The 16,286-nt window shown below is 49.4% G+C and overlaps 1 protein-coding gene across 1 annotated transcript in view; it reads right to left on the bottom strand.

Annotated features, from left to right (window-relative positions):
* Positions 1-16,286, bottom strand: part of LOC147116046 (uncharacterized) — a 487,956-nt gene that overhangs the window by 434,246 nt on the left and 37,424 nt on the right. Inside the window, exon 4 of the mRNA XM_085990760.1 lies at positions 15,548-15,694. Coding sequence (XP_085846886.1) covers positions 15,548-15,694 — 147 coding nt within the window. The remainder of the gene's footprint in view (positions 1-15,547; positions 15,695-16,286) is intronic.

The following is a 16,286-nucleotide window of genomic DNA, read 5'->3' as shown; positions in this document are numbered from 1 at the left end:
AATACAGTTTTCTTGCACCAAACCAGTTGTCTACTCCAATTCTGTATCGCCGCCTGTACCTAAGTCCGGTGTCTAGAACCCAGGGGTGTGGGAGCGATTCGAACTGCTCAAAACAGTCAGGGGAAAAGCTGACTGCACACACCACCCCCTACAGAATGGCGACCGCGGCAGGACTCTGGCAACAGGGGTGCGATACAGTAGACACTGATTCGGAAGAGCCAACTGTAATGGAAGAGAGGATTTCAAATTATGTATTCAGTAAGGTGAATATCACTAAGAAGTGGATCACTAATCTGTTAAAGGCTGGGCGTCCGGTAGATGCTGCAGCTAATTCGACAGAAGGGAAGGATCATAAGAAATCCATAGAAAAAACAGATCCAGCTTTTGGACAGGCTCGTTGAAGCACAGGCAGCTGAGATACGGGAGTCAGCCCTGGAAGCCCAAGCAAGGGCACTAGCAGGGGAGAAGTTACTGGCAGGATTGCAGGCTCTGAACCAGGAAAGGGTGCAGTTACTGCAGGAGCATAAGGCCAGGCAGGAATACTTACAGTGTCAGGTCGCCAAGGCCAAGAGCAATGAGCTGAGGTTGCGGGAAAAGAATGCCCACCTAGCGAGACAGGTAAGAGAGCAGGAGGAGAAAATAAAAGACATAAAGGCAGCCTATAAGATAACAAGCGCACAAAGGTTTGAAGATGCAGATCATGGCCCCTGCCAGGAACAGATAGAAAATCTGAGCCTTGCCCTAAGGAAGGCAAAGGGCATAGTATGCCACATAAGTCCGAAGGCAGCCCAGGTGGATTTTACAGGGAGCGAGGGGAGAACGGTTCAGACACCACTGGTAGTGCCAAGGGATGACCTGGTTGAGGAACAGGAGGTCCCACGACCACCACCCATAGCGCCAGGTTTCAGCGAGGTCTGGCAGCAAGAGGGGGTGGAGCTAGGGGTAGAAGCTGAGGTGGAAAAACCCCCGCAAGAGAGGCCAGGACCAGGGCCAATGTGCCCGGCCCGGCAGCAAAGGTTTGGCCCACCCGCTGAGGACAGAGAGGAGGGACCCCTCCAAAACCAGTTCGTAGTTCCCTACGGCACCCAACAGCTTAGGGCTATGGTAAGCCATATACCAAAACTCACAGAAAATAGGGACCCCTCGGTTCACTTCAGGTAAGTGGAGCAGGCAGCCAGCATGAATGAGTGCGATGATGCTGAACAGGCCAAAATGCTGCTATTCTCCCTGGAGAGTAAGCTCCTCCAGTCCCTCTCTGACCAGTGTAAGAAGGGACAGTGTGAGTACGGGGAGCTCAAGGAGGAAGTTCTTGAGGCCATGGGGATGAATCAGTGAAGTCCTTTCTCCCGGGTGGAGAAAACAGTGCAGCTCGCAGGGGAAACCCCGCAGGCTTTCGCGGACAGGTTGTGGCCAGTGTATAGGAGCGCCTGTACTGGGGCACCTTACCGGGCTAACCTGGACCAGGATCAGCTGGCCCACTGGCTCCGTTGCCTGGTGACAAACAGCTTGCCACAGGTCAGGGCCAAGGCAGAAATGTGGTTTGACCCAAAGCATCCCCTGACTACCGAACTGACGGTGATCAGACAATTGACCGTAGCTTACCAGAATGGTAAGGGAACTTATGCACACCCTCCTAAGGGGAAGGTGCATGAAATAAAACCCGGCCAGGGTAGGAAGGATTGGCATCAGGAAGGGAATAACCCTTCCAACACAAAGCTTAACTGTTACGGGTGTGGGAAGGATGGACACTGGAGGAAGGAGTGTAGAAATCCTTGGAAGGATAACAAGGGAAAGAATTCCTCAGCCCCAGCCCAAAAGACAGAGGTAGGAATCCCTCCCACCATGGTCGAGTCATTTTTGGATGCAATGAGGTCCCTATTGACTGGCCAAGGGAAGGTAGCAGCCACTACCAGTACTCTGACCCCATCCGCCCCATCCAACCCACAGCCCTGACTAGAGCCAGCACAGCCTGTTTACTTGTGTTCCCTCAAGTACGACTTATGGAAGAGACCCCTCGTGGAGATGGAGGTAGAAGAGGTAAAGGGGACCTATCTGTTGGACACGGGGGCATCATACACCGTGATCCATTCGCTAACCCCACCACCTCACCTCTGTCTAACGGGATCCCATACAGTCTGTCGGGATTCACAGGTAAAGAACAGGCTGGCTCATTTTCCATCCCGCTGTCCATTCGCTTAGGAACACTCCGCTCTAAGTGGACCTGTGTCCTAATGAAGTGGGAAGTGGAGGGTGGAAAAGGGATCCTGGGAGCCGACTTTATTGTAGGCCATGGGATCCTGGTAGATTTAAGGAATCATTGCCTATGGGGGGAAACACAGGAAAGGAAGGCGGAGTAGTAGTCATCCCAGGGAAACATGGGAAGGGGACCCTGTGCACCATGAAGCCTACAGACGGGTATAACCTCGAGCTCATGGTCAGTAATACCCCAAGCGAGTTCCAGGCATTTGTGCGAGCCCACCTAGCCACATTTGCCACACACAAGCATGACTGTGGGAAGGTCAACAGGTTCGAGGTCAGTGTAGATGGGGACCCTATGGCCCGACCACAAAGACAGTATAACTTCCCCAGGGAAGCGGAGCCAGACACGGAAGCAGCCATGTCCTCCTTAGTGCAACAGGGGGTCCTGAGACCGATAGCCACTCACGTGAACTCCCCACTGTGGCTGGTTAGAAAACCGGACAACTCCTGGAGGGCCACAGTGGACTATCAGGTGCTCAACAGTAACATCCCAGCCTGTGCACCCACAGTAGCAGCAGTTGCCGACCTTATAGGAAGCATCGCAGCATCCGCGACCACTTTCACGGTGCTGGATATTTCCAACGGGTTTTGGTCCATCCCTTTAAGGAGAGAGGATCAGTACAAGTTTACCTTTACTTTTAAAGGGCAACAGTACACCTGGAACTGTTTGCCTCAGGGCTTCCACAACAGCCCTAGTATTTTCCACCAATGCATGGCAAACAGTCTAAAGGGCTTCAGCCAGCCCAGGCAGCTGGTACAGTATGTGGATGACCTGCTCCTATTCACTGATTCGAGAGAGGAGCATGGCCCACTACTGGCCGAACTGCTGGAACTGCTCAGGCAGGAGGGTTTTAAAGTGAACCCAAAGAAAGCGCAGATCGGCCAGTAGGAGGTGAAATTCCTGGGCCTGACCGTACGCGCTGGGGAAAGGGCCATAGATAAAGCTAGAAGGGAAGCGGTTCAGGAGTTACCAGTCCCCAACACAGTCACGGGAGTGCGATCTTTTCTAGAGCTAACCGGGTACTGCAGAGACTTTATTGAGGACTAAGCAGCCACAGCAGCCCCTCTGCTCCGACTCCTACATAAGGGAGTGGAGTGGGTTTGGGATGAGGGTTGCTAGGCAGCATTTTTCAGGCTCAAGAAAGACCTGCAGACCGCACCAGCTCTAGGGGCCATAGATGTGGGAAAAGAGTTCTTCCTGGAGGTAGCAGCCAGCGGGGACAGCCTGAGTGCTGTGCTGCTCCAAGAGCGGCATGGCAGGCTGAGGCCGGTGGTCTACTCCTCCAGGATACTGACGGATGTGGAGAAGAGCTACTCCAATTGTGAGAGGCACCTCTTGGCCACACATTGGGCTGTGAAAAGATCACTGATCTTTACAGGCACCTCTCCCATCACCCTCCTCACCCATCACACGCCCACCCAGATGCTCCTGGACAGGAGAATCAAGGATGGGACAGTGAGCAGTGCCCGCATTGCTCGCTGGACCCTGCTTCTCTCACAGATGGGCCTGAAAGTAAAAGGGCTCTGTGAGCCAAAGCTCGCAGCTAACTTGGTATATCCTGGAACAGCCCACCGGTGTTCCATGGAAGGGGTTTGGGAAGTGGACATAGGTTTGCGGGCTGGGATACACCCCACAGGCCGTGAAATCTTTGTGGATGGCTCTAGCACATTATCTGCTGGTGAGCGACGTACAGGATGTGGAGTTTATGACCCAGCGGCAAACATTGCCCTGGCAATTAAGCTCCCCAGCACCATGAGCGCCCAGCAGGCTGAACTGTCCGCGGTAGTGTACGTTGTTACACACCCCGAAATCTTCCCCACCCCATACACGATTTGCTCGGACAGCATGTTCACATGCAATTCATGTACGGAATACCTGGCCATCTGGTCCCGCCGCGGATACACCTCCGCGGACGGGAGACCCCTCACAGTGAAACCGCTGCTGGAGAAAATCTTAGCAGCAGTGGGGGAGGAAGGGGAGGTTTTCATCCATAAGGTGAAAGCCCATTCCTCCACAGAACCCTGCAACCAGCAGGCCGACGTGCTAGCTAAGGAGGGTGCCCGCACAGGCACTTTCTGGGACCCATATGGGTCCAGTCCTGTAGCAGCAGTCAGGGGTAGGGATGGGACACAAGGGAGTGCAGGGGTAGCTTTAACCCCAGATCTTAAGACGGTCCAAACCCAAGACCCTGTCCTCAAGACAGTCTTCAGTGCAGTGACTGAGGGAAAAAGGGTAGAAGGCCCTTACGGCACAGCAGCCCTCTCTGTGAAGGAAGGCATGCTGTTTAGGGGGGAACAGTGGGTAGTACCGCCACAGCACAGGAGGGAATTCCTTCAACTGGCACATGAGGTTCCAGGGGCGGGACATCCCGGGCCTGAGACCACCTGGCAGCGGGTGGAACAGGCGGGATGGTGGCCAGGACTCAGGGAAGATGTCCGCGAGTTCTGTGCCAGCTGTCTGGTGTGTGCTGCTAACAACCCTGAACCCCACAAAAGTAAGGTACCTATGGGACACATCAGGAGGGTAGAGGGACCATGGCAGTCGATCCAGGTTGACTACATCGGGCCCCTACCCACCGCCCAGGGAGGCTATAAGTACTGCCTAGTCCTGGTAGATGTGTTCACGAAGTGGGCAGAAGCCTTCCCCTGCCGAACAGCCACAGCTCTGGGTACAGCTAGGATCCTGGTCAGGGAGGTGTTCTCGCGATGGGGGCTACCACAGTATTTGGAGTCCAACCAAGGGAGTCACTTCACCGGGCAGGTCATGCAGAATACCCTTATGGTGCTCGGCATTGAGGGGAAATGGCATGTTGCACACAACCCACAGTCCTCAGGGATTGTGGAGAGGATGAACAGGACCTTGAAGGAAAGGCTAAGGAAAGAGACGGTAGACTCACCTAGAAAATGGGTGGAGGTCCTACCGTTTGTCTTGATGGGGATCCGAGCCAGCCAGTCAAAAAGCACGGGGTATTCCCCACACGAGCTGATGACTGGCAGAGTTATGCGGACCCCCACCCATGTACTAGCCCCGGTGCTCACAGAAGGTCAGCTCAGGGAGGTGAACCGGGACAGGTTCGCCAGGAACCTATTTGAGCACCTTAAACAGGTCCATGGGCAGGTGGCTGGGAACATGGGAAGGCAGCATCGGAGCAACTGATTGCTGTTAGAACCCCGAACACACCACGAGCGGGAGATAGGGGATCAAGTTATGGTTAGGAATTTCGCTCGGGTAGGAAGTCTAGAACCGTTATACATGGGGCCCAGAGCACTGTGGACAAGGCAAGCCCCATGGTATATGCCATAAAGATGCCTCGGCGCATCAAATGGTTCCACATTAACCAATGCAAATTGTTTAAGCCCGAGAGAAGTGAACAGCCAGTTGGGGCAAGGTCTGAGGATAGAAATTCTCAGCCTGCAGCAGGAGCAAACTCACAGACTGCACAGGCAGGTGCAGTGGCTTGTTTCAAGGGAGGGGCCATCCCACCCACTGTTTGGGACACTCCCCCACTCACCTGGGACTTAGACGAGGTAGGACCTGGGGGCGAGGACCCTCAGCCTGCAGCATTAGGCTGCAGAGAGCTAACTGCCCCTAGCACAGGTTTAGGAGAGGTGGAATGTGAGGGCAAGGACCCTCAGCCTGCAGCATTAGGCTGCAGAGAGTTACCTGCCCCTAGCACAGGTTTAGGAGAGGTGGAATGTGAGGGCAAGGACCCTCAGCCTGCAGCATCAGGCTGCGTAGAGTTACCTGCCCCTAACCCAGGTTTAGGAGAGGTGGAATGTGAGGGCAAGGACCCTCAGCCTGCAGCATTAGGCTGCAGAGAGTTACCTGCCCCTAGCATAGGTTTAGGAGAGGTGGAATATGAGGGCAAGGACCCTCAACCTGCAGCATCAGGCTGCGTAGAGTTACCTGCCCCTAGCACAGGTTCAGGAGAGGAAAACCCTGAAGAGAAAAATCCCCAGCCAGCGGTAGTGGAAAGCCCACAGACCGCACTGGAGGGGGCAATGGCTCGTGTTAAAGCCAGAAAACCTCCACCAGCCAAAGTCCCTAGAAGGTCCCCACGAACGCCACGGCCAAAGAAACCGTGGTCACCGGCTACCCAGTTTAAACGGGCAGCCTCTCAAGTCAGGGATCAATCTGAGGGCAGAGGTCCCCAGCCAGCAGCCGCAGGCTGCGAGGGACCAAAAGGACAGGACAGGGCAGCCACACCGAAGGGAATAGTGTACTGCAGCCCGAACAGGGATTAGGCTGGCCGCCCGGAGACGGGCGGCGGATGTACATAGCTTCTGTAATGTAATTTTGGGATTGTTAAGTTTGGGTGTTTTAGTTTGATTTTAATAAGGCAATTGGTAGTTTAATTATTATTGTTTTAAGAGTGTTTGTATTGAGTCGAGGTCGCAAGACTCGACTATGTTTTACCCAAGCCAGAGAATCTTCTCGGGACCTGGCTATATGCTCTTGTGTCTCTTTACAGAAGAGATTTCGAAATGAAGGGGGGCATACTCCTACTTGCCCTGATAGGAATGAGCACTGGGAAGCGAGGTGACGTGAAGGACTCCCACATCTATGGGTGCTCAGGAGAGAGAGCACCGGTTGTGACTGCTGGGGGCGGCGAACGAGGCATGGAGGAGCTCGCTATCTATTCCCATGAGGGAAGATGGCCAGGGTGGCTGGGATCCAACTACCCGGTACTCCAGCCAGACCGGGTTCACCTACGGGGAGGCCTCCCTCCCCTGCCCCAGCGTACAGGTTGTGGCCTCACGGGTCGGGGTCACTGAGGGGAAACGCGTGTGCCTGACCTGCAGAGGACAGATTCCCCTGGGAAGGTGGTGGTGGTTCAGAAAGCTGAGCAGAGACATGGGGGACCGTACAGCTGACTGGGTACGACTAGGGAATGACACCTACCCGACGGTCACAGGGACCCTAGGGGGAACTAGTGTATGCTGGGATAAGTGGTGGGAGTCGGAACAGGGAATTTATGTCTGCATGTGGGCATCGCAAAGGGCCTGCCCCACGGGCATATCCATCATCTTCTCCGCATCATGGCAGGATAAGGGGAAGGGGGTGGAATGGGATTCCCACCTACACACTTGCATAGTTCCAAACTCCCCAGCCCCAGTTAAAGCCACTGAACTCGTGGCACGCGCCCGAAAGCCCCTGCCCACGACTCAGACAGAAAGGACACACATAGAGGGGTGCCCTGCCACCACCAAGGGACCAGGGAATGGGCTGGTACTTGTGCTGACGGAACAGGTGCTATACCAGGGGGTACACTACGCGGTAGCTTCCGTGATTTTAAACCTTACCGAGGTACACTTACCTGAGTGGTGCCCCACAGAGACAGAACAGCTATACCAGGCCCTGTTAAGAGAAATGTTCAGGAAATTCTACGAGTTCAATTTTGCCGACGTAGACAAAACAGAACTATACACTACACACACTGAGTACTTTAGCAACACGGGGAGGCAAAGAAGGGGAACCTGGAATGAAGTTTCTACTGCATATAACACGGGATCCTCTGTCATCAACAGCCTGGATGACATAGAATTGCAGACACAGATAAACGGTTTAAAAACACAGTTACGAAAAATCTTAATGGATGAAAATACAGTAGTAGGCTCAGAGTTACACGAGGACCAAGCTATGACAGTCCATCTAAAAGAGATCATTGCTGAGCTGGAGAAGCACGCAAAGACTGTAAATGCCCTCATAAGAGAGGACAGGAATGCTTCAGATCAGGCTGCACAGAACGAGGTGTGCATACTGTATGGGGCATGGTTGCTAGGCAAGGGCCGCAGCAACCTGGAGGATTTAAAACAGGGTTTAGTCCCCTCCTGGATCAGCAACAAGCACCTCGCAGCCCTCCAACCATTTGAGAATGCATTGAGCCCGTGTGAACTCCGGCTAGCTTCTGAGGCCTACCCTGTCCCAATAGATTGTGGGCGCTCTAACCACACTATCATGGGGATAGTAGTGAGGATGCCAGTCATGGGTGGGACAGCCCGACCCGCACCGGTATACAGGGTAGAGAACATGGGAGTCATTCAAGGGGGTGCACACATCCGTTTTACAGTGGTCCCACCTTATGTCATAAAGTGGGAGCACGCTATGACAGGGTAGACCTCTCGGGGTGCCGGAGCCGGGGAGCACACATAATACTGTGTCCCCAGCACTTGAACGCCTATTCTAAACCACAGTGCGGGTTTAAAGCTGCTGGTGCACGACCTATAAACTGTACCATGGAGGTAATGGCACGAGACCATGTTCCCCCACAGGTAGCATATATAGGAGGTGGGGCATATTGTGTCACCACAGGTGTGCCCCACTACCAGCTTGGACAGCATAACTGGTGTCCGGTAAGTGACAGCAGTTTCTGCTTTAAACCCGAGGCGGAAGTTCAAGTGGCCAAAGAACGAATTGTCCCCATTCCTGAACCCTTCACTGTTCACCTCACTGTAACAGAAAACTTCACCAACCTGAAAAAATATGTAGCACATTTTGGCGACGAAATCCCCCCTCTACCAGAACATCTTACCAAGTTACTAAAAGCAGTAATCGTCTCACAAAAACATTTCTACATGTTAGAGCAGAAGACAGTAGAGATAGGGGCCAAGATATTGGACATTGTAGTTCCACCCTGGTGGGACATTTTTGAAAATATAGAGGTCCCTTCATGGGTTAGAATGGCTTCCCACATCCTCGTGGTTTGCCAGCTGGGAAGAGTATTGTATCTGTTATGCACTCAGTGCAAGGGAAAAGGCAAAACACTAGGGCCTAGAAATTCAGTGGCGGCCCGTTTGGGGCGCCAGTCTCGCCAGGGCGCCGGAAGTACCACCCCGGAAAGAGTCGCGAGCCCCCGCCGGAAATTCAGTTTCAGTGCCCCAAACGGAAGCGCGGTGCTACTCGAGGTGCCCCGCATCCCTCTTGGGGCACTGCAACTGAAAATCGCAGCGCAACGTGCCACTGCGCCACACACTGTGGCATGGCGCACTGCAGTACTGCAGGCCTTCCTCCCCTTCTTAAAGGGGAGGGGCCTGCTGCAGCGCGATCGGCGATTGCGAGTGCCGGCAAAAGAGCCCGGCGCCGCCATTAGCGCCCCGCTAAATTTAGCGGGAGGCGTGGCCAGTGGCGCAAAACCCACTAAGTGCCCTCTTTGGGTGCTAACGGGTGGCGCAGCCCACTGAATTTCTAGGCCTAAAATTTTGAAACCAAAGGACTTGGAAGAAGCATTATGTTAAGGTGGAGAGAGATACATCTGTTTGAATTTTATTTTTGTGTTTCTGAAATAAAGATTGTTGTTTTGTGTGTTTTGTTATTTCAATAAAAACTTTGACGTGTTATTTTCAATAAAGATGTAAGTGTACCAAGTGGTGCAGGGGTGTTGGACCCCCTCCATGCTTGGATGTATGTAAATAATTGTATTTTTGCCTATGTATGCTTATGTACACTACATTTTTAAAGAATGGGGAATGTGTGTCATGGGAGTTTAGATAGGTAATTACAGGGGAAGATTGGCTATGGAGGGTCGGGAATTTTGCTCACCTTTGTAAGTATGATACTTGAAGCGAGTTGAAGTATCACAGGGGGGTATGTAGGATTCACAAAATTCCCACATTTCCCAAGTTATTCAACAAGGGACCCTGAAGGACAAGTTATTAAATAAGGGAACCCTAAAGGACAATGGCTTTTGGACTTTATGGCAAAGACTCCAAGGTTAAAGCAGGACCCTGCAAACAGCATGTCAAGTTCAAAACTCAAAACTTGACATGCCCGGGCCTGTGCGAGACAGCTTGATTTGTGATTTCAAACCAGACAGCTAAAGGAGACAGAACACGCATTCTTCCCTTTAAAACAAATCAACCCAGGAAACGACTTAATCTTGCACAAATTTAAAGCCATCAAGACTATGCATATATAGCCAGTTTGAGCTGGCTACCAAGCCAGAAAGGCACCGATTTACATTATGCATAAACAAACACCAAGACATTAAAAAAACATTTAACAACGGGACAACCACCCAAAAACCAGTTACGGTGAATGACCATAATCACCTTAACGAGCCCACCAAAAATCAGACAAAGAACTAACCCTGATTTGGTGCGCAGGTAACAAACTCAAAAAGAGTATAATTGCAGGCCCACCGGTAACCAAAAGGCATTGGGGACAAGCAAGCACACGCTCGGGACCAAGGTTACTCGAAACTCAAAGAAGCAGATGGATACTTGCAGAAGCCTTCAGGCCACAGGGGCATCCAACCAGAAGGCTCACGGAACATCACGGCGAGGAGGCACGGTGGGGCAGGCTCAACCAAAGACGACTAGGCCGCAACTGCAGGCTTACACAGAGATCGACCACGAGCACCGCGGTAACAAAGGGCCAGGTAAACCATACCTTCAGATCATTACCACTGCACAGGTAATGATCTAGGCCACCACGACCGAGCCAACACCGAAAACTGCCAGCCGAACCCCAACCGCAATAAAAACTCGACGACCAGACCACCACCAGAAGAACAAAACCCGAAGTTTTCCACTCTACAAGCTAAAGTACCCAACAAAAACTTTATTCCCTATTGCTAACGAAGGAAAGAAGGTACTTACCCAGACAAATCCACAACCATGCCCTTACTGCATCTGCGGACTCCACCCAACTGAAGAATCTTTGCAGATTCTAAGACTGGGACCACGTGGTGACGACAGGCCCCAAAGCATACGAAGAGCGAAACCCAAAACACAACCGGCTTAATTGACAGGATTCGAACTGTCAAGAAACCCCTATTTGTGAGCATAATCCCTGGCTCTTGTAGTACACCATAGTTAGGTATTGGGAGTGGGACATGGGTAGGGGGATTATTAATGTGATTTTCCCTCATTGTGCCGTGTGTTCCCCATTCTTAATTAAGTGTACTCTTCAATGCCTGTAAGCACTCCAGTAATTTAAGTGTGTAATTTTAAGTGTGACTAAATAAAATACAGTTTTCTTGCACCAAACCAGTTGTCTACTCCAATTCTGTATCGCCGCCTGTACCTAAGTCCGGTGTCTAGAACCCAGGGGTGTGCGAGCGATTCGAACCGCTCAAAATAGTCAGGGGCAAAGCTGACTGCACACACCACCCCCTACCAGTGGATGAATTAGCTGTGCAGATAGATGTAAATGGATATGATATAATTGGGATTACAGAGACATGGCTCCAGAGTGACCAAGACTGGGAATTCAACATCCAGGGGTATTCAATATTCAGGAAGGACAGGCAAAAAGGAAAAGGCGGTGGGGTAGCATTGCTGGTTAAAGAGGAGATTAACACAATAGTGAGGAAGGATATTAGCTCTGATGATGTGGAATCTGTATGGGTAGAGCTAAGAAATACCAAGGGGCAGAAAACGTTAGTGGGAGTTGTATACAGACCCCCAAACAGTAATGCTGAGGTTGGGGATGGCATTAAATGGGAAATTAGAGAAAGCATGCAATAAGGGCACAGCAATTATCATGGGTGACTTTAATCTACATATAGATTGGGCTAACCAAATTAGTAACAATACTGTGGAAGAGGAATTCCTAGAGTGTATACGGGATGGTTTCCTGGACCAATATGTCGAGGAACCAACTAGAGATCAGGTCATCTTAGACTGGGTATTATGTAATGAGAAAGGATTAATTAGCAATCTTGTTGTGCGAGGTCCCTTGGGGAGGAGCGATCATAATATGATAGAATTCTTCATTAAGATGGAGAGTGAAGCAGTTGATTCAGAGACTTGAGTACTGAATTTAAATAAAGGAAACTACGATGGTATGAGGCACGAGTTGGCTAGGATGGATTGGGGAATGTTACTTAAAGGGTTGATGGTGAATAGGCAATGGCAAACATTTAAAGATCACATGGATGAACTACAGAATTTGTTCATCCCTGTTTGGCATAAAAATAAAACAAAAAAGGTGACTCAACATTGGCGAACAAGATAAATTAGGGATAGCATAAGATCCAAGGAGAGGACGTAAAAATTGGCCAGAAAAAGTAGCAAACCTGAGGATTGGGAGCAGTTTAGGATTCAGCAAAGGAGGACAAAGGGATTAATTAAGAGGGGGGAAATAGAGTATGAGAGTAAGCTTGCAGGGAACATAAAAACTGACTGTAAAAGCTTCTATAGATATGTGAAGAGAAAAAGATTGGTAAAGCCAAGCGTAGGTCCCTTGCAGTCAGAATCAGGGGAATTTATAATGGGGAACAAAGACATGGTTAGCCAATTAAATACATACATTGGTTCTGTCTTCACAAAGGAGGATACAAATAACCTCCCAGAGATGTCGGGGAACATAGGGTCTAATGAGAGGGAGGAACTGAATGAAATCAGTATTTGTAGGGAAATGGTATTAGGGAAATTGACAAGATTGAAGGCGAATAAATCCCCAGGGCCTGATAATCTACATCATATGGTACTTAAGGAAGTGGCCCTAGAAATAATAGCTGCATTGCTGGTCATCTTCCAAAATTCTATAGACTCTGGAACAGTTCCCATGGATTGAAGGGTGGCTAATGTAACCCCAATATTTAAAAAAGGTGGTAGAGAAAAAACAGGGAAATATAAACCGGTAAGCCTGACATCGATAGTGGGGAAAGTGCTAGAGTCCATTATAAAAGATGTAATAGCGGAGCACTTAGAAAACAGTGACAGGATCGGACAATATCAACTTGGCTTTAAAAAAGGTCATGCTTGACTAATCTACTGGAATTTTTTGAGGATGTAACTGGTAGAATAGATAAGGGAGAACCAGTGGCTGTGTTGTATTTGGACTTTCAGAAGGCTTTCGATAAGGTCCCGCATAAGAGACTAGCATGCAAAGTTAAAGCACATGGGATTGGGGTTAACGTACTGACTTGGATAGAAAACTGGTTGGCAGGCAGGAAGCAAAAAGTTGGAATAAACGGGTCTTTTTCCGAGTGGAAGGCAGTGACTAGTGGGGTACCACAGGGATCGGTGCTAGGACCCCAGTTATTCACAATATATATTAATGATCTAGATGAGGGAACTAGGTGTGATATCTCCAAGTTTGCAGATGACACAAAGCTGGGTGGGCATGTGTGCTGTAAGGAGGATGCAGAGAAACTCCAGTACGATTTGGACAGGTTGGGTGATTGGGCAGATGCATGGCAGATGCAGTTTAATGTGGATAAATGCGGGGTTATCCACTTTGGTGGCAAAAACAGGAAGGCAGATTATTATCTGAACGGCAAATAGATTGGGAAAAGTGGAAGTGCAATGAGACCTGGGTGTCCTTGTGCACCAGTCGCTGAAGGTAAGCATGCAGGTGCAGCAGGCGGTTAAGAAGGCAAATGGTATGTTGGCATTCATAGCGAGAGGTTTCGTGTACAGGAGCAAGGATGTCCTGCTGCAGTTGTACAGGGCCTTGGTGAGACCACACCTTGAGTATTGTGTGCAGTTTTGGTCGCCTTATCTGAAGAAGGATGTTCTTGCCATGGAGGGAGTGCAGCAAAGATCACCAGACTGATACCTGGGATGGCAGGAATGATGTATGAAGAGAGATTGGGTTGATTAGGCTTATATTCGCTAGAGTTTAGAAGAATGTGAGGGGATCTCATTGAAACTTATAAAATTCTAACAGGACTAGACAGATTGGATGCAGGAAGGCTGTTCCCGATGGTGGGGGAGTCCAGAATCAGGGGTCACAGTCTAAGGATAAGGGGTAAGCCATTTAGGACTGAGATGAGGAGGAATTTCTTCACCCAGAGAGTGGTGAATCTGTGGAATTCTCTACCACAGAAGACAGTTGAGGCCAATTCATTAAGTATATTCAAGAAGGAGTTAGATATATTTCTTAAGGCTAAGGGGATTAAGGGATATGGGGAGAAAGCAGGGACAGGGTACTGAATTTGGATGATCAGCCATGATTGCATTGAATCGCGGAGTAGGCTCGAGTGGCCAAATGGCCTACTCCTGCTCCTATCTTCTATGTTTCTATGATACAAAATTAGTACCAAATATTGGAGGTGGCAATTTTTACCCTAAATGCTGAAGCCAACTTGAGGTATGGCACGCTCAACTAAAGACAGCAATTTTCAATGAAGATGTGTAGCTCCAGTGTCAGGAGAAACCCTTTGCTTATTGGCCCATGGTTGTAGCATGACTGAAACGGGCTGTTAACATTGCCTGAGAATTATACAGGAAGAGACACCCTCCCTAACCCCATTCAGTAATCCTATTCAATGATAAATTTAGGTAAGATTAACCAGCTGGTAATTGCGCGGTGGGCGGCCCACCTAGACAGAAGATCAAAGCTCCTGAACATCAACGAACTGCTACTTTCTTTCCGCGGAAAAGACAAACTATTGGCTGATAAATGAAACTCAAGAACTCCAAGAAAAAACGTCAAATGTGGTCTTGTGACTGTCCAATTTGATTGCCAACCAAGCGTGAAGTTCATTGACCCTGGCTGTTATGTTAAGAGCACGCTGAGTGATAGGCTTAATATAAAATATTTAAGCACACAATAACCTGTATACTCATACAGATCTGATAGAAATGTACTCAGCGCAAGACTCAAATGCTGTTAATTACTGTACAAAAGACAGGTAATGAGCTATGAATTGTTGGTGATAACTTTTACGTGAACACCGAGCCAGCTGACTAACAGACCTGGGGATTGTAGCAATTGTAACTCAGAGTAGCTGAGATATCGCATCCTAAAAGCTTATGATCACAACTCTGATCCCACTATATAATTCTCATTAATATTCTAGGCTTTAGGATGCAAACCTTTCAAGATATTAATGAAGTGTCTACCAATATTTGGTTCGGTTTGGTCCGCTGTGAGCCAGGCCATCACCTGGTGCCACACTTGACTCTTGATAATGTTTCCTTTTCAGGATCAGGAAAGGGTGAACAATGTGCAGAGTGAAAAGGTCCAATAGTCAGATAGTTCTTGGCCATTAAATGGGTAATAGGATAAGTGTGGTCTCTGCGTGATCATGCAGGAGGTTCTGGATATTGAGTCATCTCATGGTGAAGAGGCCACTTGTAGCATCGAATCATCTCACAATGGAGAAGCTACACGTGGCATCTCCTCAGGCACCTTAGCCAAGATCAGCTAACACAGCACAGATTAGGAATCGAACCCAAAACATTTCTGGTCTTTATAATGTGATCTATTTGCTACAATTTGCTTTTAGGCTTCCCATAATGTGTAACTCATCTGACCCACATTCAGCCAGAATTAGTATGCATCAAAGTGACCCCATTCTGTGAGGATTCTCTGAGGTTGGCTCAGTTAACTCACCCGGAGGAGGATGCGGTTTAGTTCAACCTTATCCTGAGCTAAGCCTTCATTGAGTGCACTCATCTTGGCAAGAGAGTCCCGCAGGCCATCTCCTTCGGTCTTCAGCTTGTTCAAGGACAACTCCAGGTCTGCACCAGTCAGCTTGGCCTGCAAGATCAAAAAGGGGAGAATGTCCAAGAGAAGAGACGCATTAACAGGAAAAAGCACAAAGAAATCACACAGAAAGTTATACAGATAAAAAATACAACTGTATGCAGCTACAAAGACACAATATAATTAAAAAACCCAAGACAATCATTTAAAGAAAAACAATCAATCTTACACAGACAGAGTGATGGAGCCAAAAATACAGCCACACACTGTGAAATAGACAAGAAGTTGTCATTGGCCCAGTAATTCCGTTCCAAACACGTGAGTACGGTCGGGGTACTCACGTGTCTGGCCGGAGGAAATGCCGGTTTTCAGCATGCACAGCGCATGCGGGGAAAACCAGCATTTCCTGTCCTCTGAACGAAGGGGTTCAGAGGCAGAATGTGCGCGACTGCACAGGCAGCGCGTGCGCAGTAAAATTCCTTTTTTTTTCAGAGTTGCGCGCGTGTAAAGGCCTCCGGTCTTTACGCATGGAAAAACAAGACGTAAGTATTTACTTTTTCAGGTAAGTGGGCTTTTAGTATAATGTAGAAATTTTTTTTCCACAGGTTTGTTATTTTTAAAGAATTTACAGGATGGTAAGTTTAGT

Source organism: Somniosus microcephalus, chromosome 6 (genome assembly GCF_052327205.1).
Source record: "Somniosus microcephalus isolate GS21.2 chromosome 6, FLI_Smic_1.0, whole genome shotgun sequence".
Taxonomy (NCBI): domain Eukaryota; kingdom Metazoa; phylum Chordata; class Chondrichthyes; order Squaliformes; family Somniosidae; genus Somniosus; species Somniosus microcephalus.
This window is presented reverse-complemented; position numbering and strand designations above follow the sequence as displayed.